Consider the following 14,894-nt stretch of genomic DNA (forward strand, 5'->3'; position numbering starts at 1 on the left):
TCTTACTTATTTTCTTCACGTCCTAGGGAATGAATTTTCTCCTCTTTAATCCTTAGGTTGCCTCTTTTTTTGTCATTTTAACATTTGAAATCCTCCTAATGGGTATCTTCATCACTGCCTTTTTCTTTCTTTACAATTAATTACACAACAGGAACTAATATTACAGGAGAAGTGGATACTATTATGGGTATAGTCACAATTTGTATTATTTCCAGTTATTTTTATATTGAGTTATCTATTTCGGGTAATATTTCAGGTACTGAAGTCCAAGGAGGGCATATCTAGAATTATATATCCTCCTTTTAAATAGTGAACAGGACAAACCTAATATATTTGTTATAACCGAATCCGTATTGAGGAATGGCGTCATTCTAAATAATATAATTATTTCTGTATAAGTGTTTATATTGTTATATTTGTTATATTGAGACAGAATCTCTTTATAACGGCAATGATAGAGAAAATGGGACGCCAAAAGAACGGGATTATATGATACAATAATGAAAGCATTACTTCATCGTCCTGAGATTAAATATGATACAAACGAAATGTAGCTCATTATTTAATAAAATTATGAAATTGTTAAATAAAGAAAAGAATATTATCAATGTCGTATCATCCTGTTGCTTAATTCTCCAGTAATGAGTGTATAAACCAACTAAAGGAAACTAAGGAACGTCATGTAGTTAGATTAATGATTTTACCAATGTCAAACTAATCTATAATCAGAGGAGACCCCTAACCAAGGGGGTTTCTACGACAAGTCTTATAGATTATTAGGGAATCTATAAGAAACTCCTTTAGTCCCTATGTATATTTATCCGCTATTAATGGACTCAAACATGTGAGCCTCCTTATATATAACCTTCTTGCGTCAGCCTGATTGTGAATTAAACTTTAGCGTTCTCATGATGCATATATTGAAGGAAGCATAATAATGATAACTGATGTGAAGTGTCTATATGTTCTTTATACAGATATCTACAGGAAATATTAATATTAAATATTCCCTAGATAGGATTGTGTGGAGACTAATAAAATTAAGTAAATAATACCGTAGTAATTATGAAGTTTCTGAAATAGATTAATCATAGTGCTAAAAAAATGTTCATATATTGATGATTACTGGATGAACAGGCAGAGCAACTAACTCTATACTAGGGAAATTGTAGGTTTTTTATTGAATATGTTACGTTTTCAAAATATAATTAAGCAGAAGCAATAGAGCAAAACTTAAGAATAAAGGTTCTAATAGTTAAATAGTTTTTACAGCCGGTGTACAACAGTCACTTCACCTTATATGTTAACTAGTCTGTATAGTTCTTTTGCCTAATCTTATACTATATTAAGGGTTTGTGATAAATATATTTATTCCATAACTGCTAGATATCAATGAATGCAATTTAAGAACAAGAGAATGATTATTACCTCTATAAGAAGAAACTGAAGATATGTTATATTATTTGTCATATTAACGACTGATTATTAAATCCAGCAAAATTCAAAAACGCAGGATATCCAAGAGAATAGGGTCCTTCAGAGGTGGAGAATCGAAATTATAGTACCAATAATCAGGGAAACTATGAATTAAACTATATAGTATTAAGGATTAGACGAAAAATACAAGAAACCTAAACGAAAATGATATCCAAGTGGAATATTCTCCATATTATAATACCAATAGGGAAACTCCAACAACAATAACCAGGCAAATTTATACTCCTGACCAGCGTGTTTGATTAAAAAAATATGCAACTACGAAGTAGCCAGCCTACGTCAAATATATCATCCTATTAAATATAATGGAAACAAAGAATACGGAAGAATAAATAAACTGGTTAAGGATTCTTATGTAAAAAAACAGACCAAAGCAGGATAATAGCGGAAGAAGTCTTAGACTGAATCAGCTCTCAGGAAGGTAGAGAATGTATATATTCCTCCAAATCCACAGAAGCAACGGGAATAATAAAGGGTAAGTAATATCAACCCAAGTCACCTATTGGAGCCAAGTAAATGACCAATTAACAAAATGACAAGGTGATATATTATCTATCCTAAGTATTTAGTCTTTTCATAACTACCACTAGTAGACAAGTTAGGTAATCTCAGAGGAACTCGGGACCCCAAGCCTCCTAAATAGGAGTTTTTCGTTATAATCTTAATAGTGTCAGATATCTGACTATCAGAAAATTAAACATCTCTAAAACTCAGGAACCGCCCCCCAACAATAAAGGCAGAATGAGCAAATATAAAGATCCTGCAAATATGTGATCCCAAATGGTCGAACATGAAATTATAAGTCACACCTTATTAGACAAGTTTCAACAATAAGTGGAATGATATATCCGTCCCCCCAGATGCCAAAGAACTAGCTTATCTTGAGGACCAAAGAAGTGAGATCAGGTTAAAAGCAGGTTAATAATTATAGGATCTAGCGTCAATTTATTGTTCATAATCCAAAAGACGAAGGGAACAGTGGTGTCTTACCAAAGCCCCCACAACAAGAGAATCACGTGTTACAATAGCAAAAGATTTAATATGTCTGCCCGGCTCAACCCAAACTCCGCATGCTCTCAGCAGAAAACAAAAGAAACCACAAAGAGAATCAAAAATAGCCGAAACAGCAGATCTAAGGCTCATATCCCCCAGAAACAAGAGGAAGGAACGACAAAGGACAACCTGCAGGAATTACAACCTAATCAACCGAGGTAGAGGATAGCTCCCCCCCCTAATTGTCAAACCTAATGAGCAAACTAACCCCTATCAAGAGGTACCATAAGAGTAAAAAGCCACGTACATCAATAATAACGACTAACACTGACTGAAGAGCCTACAAAACCAGAAGATAAGAAAGATAGCCAGGATAACAACCACAATATCCCTGGACTAAAGGACGACAGCAATTACACAACTACTTTCCCAAGTCGCCGAATCTAACTAAGGAGCAAGCCACCAGATAATATCGAAGAATAATCCCTACTCAACAAAAGAATCAACAATTATAGTCTGTAGCAAACACAAGATTGAGTAATTCAAATAGCCCAAATAAACCAAGAAAAGGAAGGACCAAAAACACAGACCACCAAAACCTCCCCAAGTGTCGAGAGCACCGTAGTGCAACGGAGCATCGTCACACCAGGGAAATGTCAGAAAGATGACAAAGTCATGCGAAACTATCAAAGAGGAAAAATACAACCGGAGCGATGAACGAACAGCCTCAACAAAATATTCATCTTGCAGTAGAACAGATAAGGAAACACAGGTGGATCCGGGAATTACCTCACGATCCACAACTCCGCCTTAAGTCTCCAGCCGTTCGAGGAAAAGCCATCCAGGAAGTTATAGAGGAAAACAAGCCCAATCATTTCACTGAAAGTTCCAGTACAAGAAAGGTGGCATAACAAACAAATCAAAACAAAGACAAGATTATGTACTATCAAGGACTGCTTCAGGCAAGAAACAAACCATGCTCGTTCTAGATCATCACGAGAACAGAAGACGGGTCAAATCTCCGAAACCATGCAAACGACGCAAGAGAAGAAAAAGAAACGAAAGACAAGCCAAAAGTTTAAAAAAACTGAGTAAGTATCTTCAACCCCCACACCCGCCCCAAGTGAGCAGGGGTAGGATTTTCTGGATAAGGAAAAGGTGAAAAAGTTCGAAGAAATTCTAAGACCTCGTCCAACAGAACCAAGATCCCCCAGGCCGGCCTTAAAAAAGGGTCTCAACATCTAGTCAATAAAAAAGTCTCAAATACTTTTCTCCAGCACCCAAAAGGAAGAGTGAACACCGAACCCCCTCGACCTCAGAAAACTAAGAACACCCAGATGAAGCAGGCCCAGGGGAAACATCCCAGAAGGAAACCACCGAAGCCTGGAAACCACTAACAGAAAATCCAAATCAACATGTCTAGAAGACAACCCCCACAATAGAAGGAAGGACCCGAGCTAATGTCAGTCTAGGCAGCGATGACTTATCGAACAGAACTCAGGTGCTCCTCCTGAGCCCTGTCTCAATGGAGTACTTCAGAAGTCTCCTTATCTCTCCTCCCATAACCAAGCCATAATAAGCCGCAGAAGTAAAAAGGAGAAGAGACCAACCCCCACCCTCATGAGAAGGAGGTCCAGAGCGGGCCTTAAATGTTAAGCGAAACTAGGCATTATAAATCTCCCCCTGTGTGTAAACCAAGCCTGAAACAACAAGCTAGACTAGACTCTCCCCAGGCATGATAAATAACTTGCAAGGCCATGAAGGATAAGATCCAAAACTAAGATGAACCGATAGAATTCCAGTCAAACAAAAGGAACGGAAGCTTCAATCTCCAAATAAAATAACATCCCAGGCTAGATCCCGGTAGATTTAAATACAAGAGAAACCCAACTCCCTTAGAAGCAACTAATGAAGAAAAGACTAAGAGGCGGATGATGGACTCCCCCAAACCCAACTCAGTCCGAAGGAGGGGACCAAGTCAGGATCACCACACCTGAATCCAAGACAAAAGATGATTAAATAAAACCCTAAAGGGAACCCCTTACTCAAGAAGCCGAGGAGATAGCTTCCCTCATCATGACAAGCCACGAACTAAGGTTGCCTAAGACAAATACCCACCACTCAAGAACAAATACGTCTAGCGATTCGGAGTAAGATAGCGATGAAACCCAAAATAAATCCCAAGCAGGACAGATCCAGGGAGAGTATTCAGAGTAGTAAATAGAGGCGAAGCCGAAAGTATCTAACTGGAGCTTAAGTCGTTAGAGAAATTAACACAAAAGAATACATCACTCACGAATTAAATCCAATCCGGACAGGAGCCCAAGGACGACACACCAGGCCACTAAGTCTGATTCGCCTAAAGAACCCAAGAAGCAACAACTGCAGGATTTCTCATCTCCTGAAAATCAGGCTGGAAGCCCAGATAGGCCATAACAACTGGAGCCTTAGAATCTGACGACACATGTGGGAAGGCGGCTCCACTCCACGCAGACAAAACAGGCGCCCCAACTCCCACCCGAAGACGAAGAATCTCCAACTCTTCTATAAATATCCGTCCCAAGCCTCAAAAATATAACTAAGTCCCCCCCTCTCTATCACCAGGTGACAGATAAAATAGAAATCCCCCCCAAACCCCAAGGACTCCAAAACCCCCCCTCATGCAGGTACAAGAGGAGGAGACAAAAGTTAAAGAAGATAAAGGATCCCGGGAGGATCACGTCGACAAATAGGGCCCATAGAAAACTGAAATTACGTGAAGTCTAGCCAGTCAAGAGAAGGAAGGGGCTGAGGCAGGTATGTAAATTATAGCCCCCCCAAGGGGCCACTTAATAGAAGGAGCGTCCTCAGGCCCAGCACCAAAGGAAACGAAGAAATGTCAAGAATCTATAAGAACGCAGTCACTTCACGGCTAAATCCAAGGAGAAGCAGTCGGAAAAAAAAGAAGCGGATGACAAAACACCAACTCTCTTAAAGGATCGAGCGGACGAAGGAGGACAACAGAACAGGAAACTACTCAACAGTCACTGAAGGATAGAACAGCTAAAGAACCCCAAAGGGGACTATCCTTCACTCCTTCCAGACGGGAAAGAAGTCGATTCACCTCCACAGGAAAATTTCGATCCCTCCCCATCTAACGATACAAGAGGATTAGGCAAACTTTAGAGATATCATTTAGAGGACTCCATATGATTCGACTCAGAATTCCCACCCGCCTCAGGGTCCTCTATGATAAGACGGGACTTAAGAGCTCGAGGGAGATTTTCGCTAGAGGTCATTCGAGGCCGAAGCAAGGAATGCCCCCAACCAACCCCCCCCTCCATAGGTAGAGGGACCTTTAATGAATAGGGGGTAAAAATACAAATTATTCCAAATCCATATTAGGGGGAGCAGAGGAAACGAGCAGATAATGGAGGGGTCAATCATCAAAAATCATCCGATGCACGGGCAACTCAGATCTCTTCAGGAGGGGCAGGATTCTCCTTCCTGGAAGCCCCTAACTGGCGGGCGGCGGTAGAATCCAAGCAACAGTTTATAGAAAGAAGACCGGATCATAAGAAGGAATCCCGAGTAGGATTGGAGGAAGTAAAGGATGGACCAAAGGAATAAGGCTCCTGACAAGTGAGAACGGGGACCTCATAACAAAGAACATATGAGACAACAAAATTCGAGAAGGTCTTCCCCGGAAATCAGATACCGGGCTTCCTCAAGAGGTTCCCGGCTAAAGAGTAAAGGACTCTCGACCAGATGAGCACAAGAAGCCCAATAAATGCCAGCAGAGGAGTATTTAATCGAACCAGACGAAGGAGGTGGAGAAGTAGGCAGATGGGAGCCCCAAAGTCTCACGAGCGTAAAGGAAGGATAAGTTGAGAGATCAAAGAAATAGAGAGCCGGAGGAAAGTGTGTTCTTGGTTTAAAGGAACGAGCCAAATCGAAATATCCGGGGGAAAGGACGAGATGCCAGGATAGACAAGAGAGATAAGGTAAACCGACAGGGACCACTAGGACAGGACAGGAAGGGGCGGAAGGGTTCATTAGAGGTCAGGATGGCCGGAAGGCAATAGAGGGTGGAGACCAATCCGAGTAGACCTGATCTGACGGAAGGATCGAGGGACAACAACGGCCGGACCATCTGAGACCTGACGGCAAGCTCCAGCAGCGACTGAAACCCACCACGAACCACCCCCACTGGGACGACCCGAAGGTCGAGTAATCATGATCCAGAGGGAGATGTTAGGACCTCAACAAAACTCCGATACCAAAGCAGGCCGAGAGCAAAAATCAAAGGGAGAGACAGAATCTAGATTTCGGATCAGGAAGATAAGGGGCTCTAGAAGAATAAGAACGGGACAGCCCCAGCGAAGCCATTGATATCAGGAGGGACGCGTCAGATCCAGGACGGGGGTTATGAGAAGAAGGAAGGGTCTAGTAGACGTGGCCGAAGAGCATCAGAAAGTAAAGAGGGGCCCCGGAGTTAGGATCTCTTAAGCTTTAGTAGCGAGCACAAGAAATTCCAAAAGTGAGGGTTAGGTATCAGATTAGAACATAGGCCCTCCTAAGGAGCAAGAGGAATAACAAAAGCCAGCCTAGACCACGAAGGAAGGGATCAGGACACCGCCCACCGACCGTTAATCAACAAACCCAAAGGAAGCCTCAGAGCACCGGCCAGGATAAGTCAACACGTCTCCAGGACTGATGCAGGAGTAGTAGTGGAACATGTCAAGTAAACTCTGCAAATGGAAGGACAATGTATGGTTAGGACTCACGTCCGGGGATCTGGACAGCTTCTGCGGAAAAGGGGAGCAGGGAATCCCCACTTTAGACGAGAAGTACATGGACAGCACGACTGTATGGATAGCATGGTTAGATAACTACATGAACGAGCCCGAAGCAGCCGGGTTGAAGGCGCTTTATGAGAGACTAAGAAAGGAGAGAGTCATAGACAGCTGCGGAGAGGTAGACAAGTCAATAAAGAACAGGACATGGGAAAACTTAATCGTAAAAATTCTCGAGAATATGAAGGACATCGCTAAAATAAAGTCTAGCGATGAGGGACTCAGAGGGGGGGAGGGGAAGAATCAAGGACAGGAAGGATATAGGTGGAGAGATATACTCAAGAGGAAAATCTGCCCAACAACCGATAAATCTAAAATGTGGATGGGAGCAATAAGTTGCCTGATACACATATGGGAGGGGAAAATCCCAGGCACCGAGGATAAGTACCGAAGACTACCAGACGAATGTGAGGGGATTTTAAGGAAGATGAAAGTGCGAGAGTCAGACTGGCAGAATAGGGTAAATGCGAACTGTCATTCAAGCGAGGATTACAGAAAATCAAATAGTGGATTGGCAACCCCAACCCCCGAAGACGAAGGAAAAGTCAGTCTGATATTAAGTCTATATGGGAGTCTAACGACATTATGTACCACGTGTGGCCCGTATGACTTAAGCAACTGGCTAGGAGCCCAGACGCAAGCCAGTTCCTTCCCAAGCAGCTTATACTGTGCCTTGAGGGGAGATGAATTAGAATGTAAAGATAGTCCGGAGCAGTTAAAGGGACGGGGACGATATATATTGTATAGAACAAGATCAAAACTCCGCTTTGCATCAGGACCAACTAGCCCCTGCCTCATGAGTTCCCAGAGGACGCCCCAAAAAGCAAGTACAAGTCAACACTCACCCGGCCCCAAGAACCAAGAAAATGTCGGAGAGTCACTAAAGTTCCCACCTATAATTTCAAGCCTCCCCCAGGAGGCTCAGAATGAGCATGTCCCCCAGACCCTCAGCGGCCTGTCCAGGACAGGCGCCACGGAACTAAAAGACACAGGCCAAAGTAACCTTCAGGGACCAAAAGGGGAAGATATCGAAGGGCACCAACCACAAGGAAAAGTCTCTGCGCCAAATCCCCCCAATGAGGGTCACCAGGGACCCGACGGCAGCGGAGGAGCAACCTCGAGTCGAGTCTCCCCCCCGAAGGGACAAAAGCATAAACCTCCTCCCTCAGAAGTTTTAAGGAAACAGACTGTACCAGAGGCCAACAGCAGCGAGGGTGTAATAGGAGGCATTATTACGAGCATCATTTTAGGGGCTTTGGCAGTATATGGCGCATGGAGGATAAGGAAGGGAGCCCAGGATAGTCCCCCTGTAGGGACCTTAGCTCAAAGAATCATGGTAGGATATTTGACATTAGAGGAATCTGTATAGCGCCCCACTCGCTAATTTCCCGAGAGAGGAGCAAGTCCGCGAAGATACATTAGCTAGTTGAAAGCAACTACACCCAGGACGAGAGATACAAACAACAAGTGAGGCAGCCGGAACAAGCATTTCGGAGACTAAGACGAAAATCTAGCGGCAACCAGTCTTCCCAAGCTAAGACTGAACAACACCCGTGGCCTCATGGTGGTCTGATCCGAGATGCTCCATCCTAGGGAACTGAGTAGCTGTTGAAGCATGTACCGTTTGATTCAGTTGTTTGTAGCCGAATTTGGCAGGATTAGCGGCCTCTTAGGGGGGTTTAACCCTCAAGTCTGGTTCAGACCCTTGGGTGAGAGAAGGGCCCTGATATCGCCATTGGGTAGTAGATGGGGCTTTTCAGTTTGGTTGGGGGTTTCGGTGTAGTGTTCATGTTGAGTATCGCGTCTGGAAGTTCTAAGCGTCAAGATTAAGGTTTTGAGAGTTTTGGTTAAGGATTAAAGATTCGGGGTCAGCTAAAGGTTTCAGAGGTCGAGGTTTCGGCGTGTGTGGCTTAGGGGTTAGGATTAAGGGTTAAGGGCTAAGGTTTAGGTTTTGGGGTTTAGTGTTCGGGTTACTGTTAGCTCTAGGGTTCAAGGTTTAGGGTCCAGGTGTTAGGTTTAGAGGGGTCAGGGTTTAGTTTTAGGCTTAGGGTTCAGGCTTCAGGTTCTAGGGGTAGGTTTCATGGTCTACGGCCCAGTTTTCAAGGATCAGGGTTCAGGGTCTAGGGTTAGGTTCAGGGTTTAGGGTTTACCGTTCAGGTGTTAGGGTTCAGGTTTTAGTGCCGAGGGTTCAGGGTTTATCTTTTCAGGTTTAGTGTTCAGGTTTAGGATTCATGGTTCAGGTTTTAGGTTTATGGTTCTGGGAGCAGTGGTTAGTTCCTTTCGTTCAGGGGTTACGGGTCATGGATCAGGTCTGAGTTTTTACGTTTCAGGGGGGTGGGCTCAGGGGGTATGGACCAGGGTTCACGGTTAGGGGTTATGGTTCAGGTTTATTGTTCACTCTTTAGTGTTTGGTTTATTGTTATTGTTCAGGGGTCTTGGCTTAGGGATCAGTGCTCAGGGTTTAGCTTTAGTTTTTAGGGTTTATGCTTTAGGTTTCAGGGGGTATGGGTCAGGGCGTATGGATTAGACCTTAGTTCTTTGGGCTCAGGGGGTTGGGTTAGGGTTCAGGGATCAGGGGTTACTTTTAGGGGTCACCTTGTGGGGGGGGGGAATAGGGGGTATGCGTGATGGGGTGTTCTCCAGTGCCTAGGTATCTGGTTTAGCCTGTAGTTTCCTAGTGTGTAGTCCTTATTTCTATGGCCTATGGTCCATGCTTTATTTTTTAGGGGTCAAGGCTTAGTGGACAGGCATCATGCCTTAGGGCTTGGCCTTTAGGTTTTTGCCGTATTCTTCACGGTTCAGTGGTCACATCTAATACTCTAGTTCTGAGGGCTTACGACTGAGGGTAGGAGATTTATGTTGTCCTTTTCAATCCTTAGTATTAGGATTTAGGCTTCAGATTTTTGTGAGTATTCGGCGATGCCTGACGCTTCAAGGCTCCTAATTTTTTCTTCGTGGGTTGCTGACCCTCGGGAGTCCTGTTATTTTTATTATTTTGTGACGCATCTTCCTATTTTTATCCTCAATCCTCTATTTCCTGTGGCTGATGTCTTATGATTTATGATTTCGGGACGTCCTGGACTCTTTATTCGTCATAGCCGATTCTTTGATTTTGTCATCGGTTGGGGGTTGTTACTTTTAGAGCTTATTCTCCATGATTTCTTATTCCTGGGGAGGTGCTGTTAGGTTAAACCATTTTCCCTCTCCCTTGAGTTTCAAGTCTTGTTGTTACTTCCTTTAGTCTAAGTTGCACATCTCACCCATTATTGGTTAGGGAGCATCATCCATCAGGAGATTGTGACTCTTTGGCTCTGATTGTTATTCTTGGGTGAATCCCTCCTGGTTCTTAAGACTTAGTGGCTTTTTCCCTGCGTGGGGACTCATATCTGATTTTGTCTGCTGCACGTGTATTCTTTCTGGGAGGGGACCCACTACCGTTATGCTTCATACGATTATTTTTGACCCGCTACTGTTGCCTGATTATTTCTCATCTACGACTCAGAAACCTGGGTAGTCCTGGAATTTTATTGCCTCGACTTTTTCGCCGATGCAGGGATCAACTAAAAAATAACTACACATACCGAAATCTATCGAGCAGCTAAAGGTACTTACAGACTCCATAGGCCCGTGAAGGAAGAAGAACTTAGGGATGGTTTAAGAGAATCATTGCAAGCGATTCTTATTCTGCGACATAGTATTTGTAATCGTCTACGAAAAAAAGAAGAAAGAAAAGAAAAACACAAGGGCCTTATATTTCCTGCAGAAAAATCTTCGTAATCAGGATACTTGATCTACACTCCCAAGGGAATACAACCATATATATCTTCTTCTTTAGAAAACTTCTGGCTTAGGTATTGGATGTTACTACACCTGTTGTTGATCATGGTTGTGACCTGCTCTGGTATGTCAATATTTCTTTTATTTAACAGGGTTATTTGCTGAACTTTTAGGAACCAGTAAAACTTCGCGTCCTTCAACGAATTATTATTTACAAATATCATAATAGGCCTTCAATATGGAGAAGAATTCTGGTGTCTTCTTCTCCTGGGAGCTCAGAGTTCTTGTGGTATAAAATGAGGGTCATCATCTATCATTAAATGTTTGTACCTAATAATGTATACATAAGGTGAAGAAGAATATCCTACAGGATTATTTCATACGAACAAGAATTTTAGGGAGGGAGGTTGTTGAATCTGGTAAGAAAATATCTTCGCTGCAGATACATGAGTACTGCACTGTTTCCTTTTCTAGGGGTCCCCTCTATATAACGGTATAGATATTATATATATTTATCTATATACGAAACCCCCTCACCCTCCTAATTCTTTTCCATGGAGAGCAATTCACCTGTGACATGGATTGCTTCCAAGACGACCCCACTACATCCCCTGTTGTGGATTTTTTTTTTATTCAGGGAGGGGATAGTTATTTTATTTGCCCCGTTTGATAATTGTGGATCCATGAATCCACTTGTTAATTCTTGTACATAATATAAAGGCCACATAGATCCTATCAGGAGATTGTTATACACATCATAATAATAAGGCTCGGGCATCTAACAAATGCTTAGGCTTAAGAGAAATGAAGGGTCTAAATAAACGATGATTCTATCCCTTCGATTTTTTGGGTGCTGCAAAGAAAATAGAAAACATATATACGGCCTAGATAGGCAGCATTAACAGATAAATACCAATCTATTGTAGTAACTAATGCATCCTTGAGGAAGACACACAGGGAATATGTCATCTGTCCTCAACATTTTCTTATATAAGGAATTGGTAAGAGTTGATATTGCTGAAGAGACTATATATTGAGAATTACACTTCAGTACACGATGTGCCTTGTGGAACACTGGAAGTCTGGGATCGGACACCTTTCCGCCCAATTGTGCGAAATCTTCATCCGTAAATTTTCTGCCTGGTGATCTTCAATATTTTCTGGTATGCTGTACGCATAAGCAGGATTATTCCTTCTACTCATAGATTCTCTCCCGATTCTTTTTCCAATTTAATGCCCGGTTTGGTTTCATGAAGTAGTCAGTAGTGGATCTCTGCACCTGTATTTTCTAATATTTGTCCTTTTTTTGATTACTGAATTGTTTCGCTCTTATCTTTGCCTGCTCTACACACAGTGTTGATTTTTTCACTTTTCCCTTAAATGAACTAATAGGACAGATAAAAGGGACATGTTGTTCATCTTATATGAAATCATTTCTGACTATATAGGTCAGCTATTCTTCTAAGGAAGAAACAGAGGCCAAATAATAAAAAAAATCGAAAGATAACGCGTCTGCATTTCAGGAGGTGTGCACAGGATGTCTTCCTGTGTGGTCTAATGTTTCTAACAGTGACTGGAGGGAGATGCATACGAATGAAATCAGAAATATCCGGAATAAATTATAATGATGTAACAGATCTCTATGAATCCATATGAGAATCATTCCCGATTACATATCGTTGTATTAATGCATTCAATGCGAGAATCCTTATAATACATGTCTGCACCCTCATTTTTTCCCTCATTTCTTTTAACAAAGAGTAGAAAAAATACAAAAGAACAGGAAGGGAAGGTAACAGTGGTGAATGGCGACAAATGAATTAAAACATCGTTTTTGATGTCAGTAAAACAGAGATTAAAAAGGAAGTCACATGTCCCTCCTAATATCAACCTCGAAAGAGAAGATAAAATATGTGGACAATGAACAGCACGGAGCCTGAACGGAAGTGAAAACAGAAACAACCAGTGTCACTCACATGAGAGATGGCATATAATAATTCCACTGATAACCCCTCATAGAAATCCTTCCTGAATTCTCCTGATTCGTACTTTTCAAGACACCAGAATTCTGCTTTTTAGAAGCTAATAAAATGCGACCAGTAAGTCTCCTTTAGGTAGACATGAAACATTCTCCTGATCACCTTCAGGAATGTATACGTCAGAGAACAGACAGAGACACCTGTTTTCATGAGAAGAATAAATTATATAGCCTTTTTTAGCTTCGGATACCATACTCTGATTCAGAGAGACGTATTCGAGATAAGTGATGAGGCATTCATGTATCTCTATAGGTCTGAAAAATTCACAAGATATCCAGGACTACCACAAGATGGGGCTTCCACACTTATAATTATACATACCACAAAAACGGCTTTATAACCACCATATTAAAGTAAAAATAGAAGAAAGGATTTACTCAAGGCAAGATACCATGATACGATACAGAACACAGTGGAAATGTGATGTAGATAGTACGATAGGAAAGAAAACTGGACTAATTGTTCAGATTACAAACAGCTTATAGGACTCACGATCCCCCGTCAGTGACGGTGAAGGCTTCCTATCATTTTTACATAGCATCCAGTAATCATCATTTATTGTGTCGGAGCAAGATACCGAGAACTTGTCTCACATGTATTTTTCCACGCCTTAGATACAATCCTTAAAACAAGGCTTATTGATACCGTTGAATGTTTCTCCATATTCGGATACTCTCAGAAGCACATAAAGATATCCTATGACGCCTAACAGAAGGAGTCCATAAAGTTCAGTGAGGAGAACTGTCAATGGGATGCCTACTAATGGCAGTAAGACTTCCAGTGTGAATGCAACGAGTATTGGTAAAGGGAGCATCAGACGATATACTTCCATCCCCATTAGTCAGTACTGACTCCTACTAATATGCGGACGGTGTTTACCCCTCTTTACGGAATTGTATGCCTTATGTGATAAGGACGCTGCGGGATGATGTAGTATCCTTCAACATGTATGTATTATTTATGCCGCCGTGATCTTATTTGATGGCACACGGAATTGATGACAGCGTGGTACTGCTTGAGCATTATAGTACGGATTCCCCAAACTGCTCGCGATGATTCCGGATTTTGAGTATTGCGATACTTACTAAGATTGGTCCTTTCAGTTGTTGAAGTACCGTATGGATTTTCCGCAATTCCCCTTTCAGTTTCAGGAGATATTTTGCTTGACGTTTTACACCGGTGTCGAAAGTTTTATTCCTCATTGATAAAGTTTCTTGGACAGGCACACTTAATTCTCTATGATATTTTATGATAATGCTGATTCCGGTAGTTAGAACTCTCTGTTTTATGTATCTAATCTTTTGAAGAATCCGTTGTAGAATTGCCATATTATGTGTAATCATAACGATTTGTATGTTTCGTATGTCGTGTATAAAAGAATTACGCGGCTTTAGATCCCCTGATAATCCTTCTTTTGAGCTTTCACACATTATTGCTTCATTATCTGTGAGTTGCTGTATAGTGTGCGCCGGCCTGCACCTATCTAAAATATCCCAAGTAGGTGTGAGACTTCGTTTCTGAAAATCCTGTAACAAAGACTCTTTACAGGATCTGTCAATATTGCCTTTATTTCTCAGGATATATGTATAATCCCTTCCGAGAGAAGATCCTGAAACATATACTAATTTCAAGTGTTTCTGAACATGTGTCAATAATAGCCTAGTATTCCTGGGGCGCACAATGCCAGTAGTGTTATTGGTGGTGGTTATATGTTCATGGCCTGATGCCTCCATGGACAAATTATGAGCAGGAT

General features: G+C 41.9%; 2 protein-coding genes across 2 annotated transcripts; one reads left to right on the plus strand and one right to left on the minus strand.

Annotated features, from left to right (window-relative positions):
• Positions 1–7,206: 7,206 nt before the first annotated feature.
• Positions 7,207–8,694, plus strand: C922_05326 (hypothetical protein; the record flags this gene model as incomplete). The annotated part of the gene is made up of 1 exon (XM_008820897.1): positions 7,207–8,694. The coding sequence occupies one exon, from the start codon at positions 7,207–7,209 to the stop codon at positions 8,692–8,694; it is 1,488 nt and encodes a 495-aa protein (XP_008819119.1).
• A 2,422-nt stretch (positions 8,695–11,116) lies between these two features.
• Positions 11,117–11,326, minus strand: C922_05327 (hypothetical protein; the record flags this gene model as incomplete). The annotated part of the gene is made up of 1 exon (XM_008820898.1): positions 11,117–11,326. The coding sequence occupies one exon, from the start codon at positions 11,324–11,326 to the stop codon at positions 11,117–11,119; it is 210 nt and encodes a 69-aa protein (XP_008819120.1).
• Between the last annotated feature and the right edge of the window lie 3,568 nt (positions 11,327–14,894).

Source organism: Plasmodium inui (assembly GCF_000524495.1).
Source record: "Plasmodium inui San Antonio 1 unplaced genomic scaffold supercont1.56, whole genome shotgun sequence".
Classification (NCBI taxonomy): domain Eukaryota; phylum Apicomplexa; class Aconoidasida; order Haemosporida; family Plasmodiidae; genus Plasmodium; species Plasmodium inui.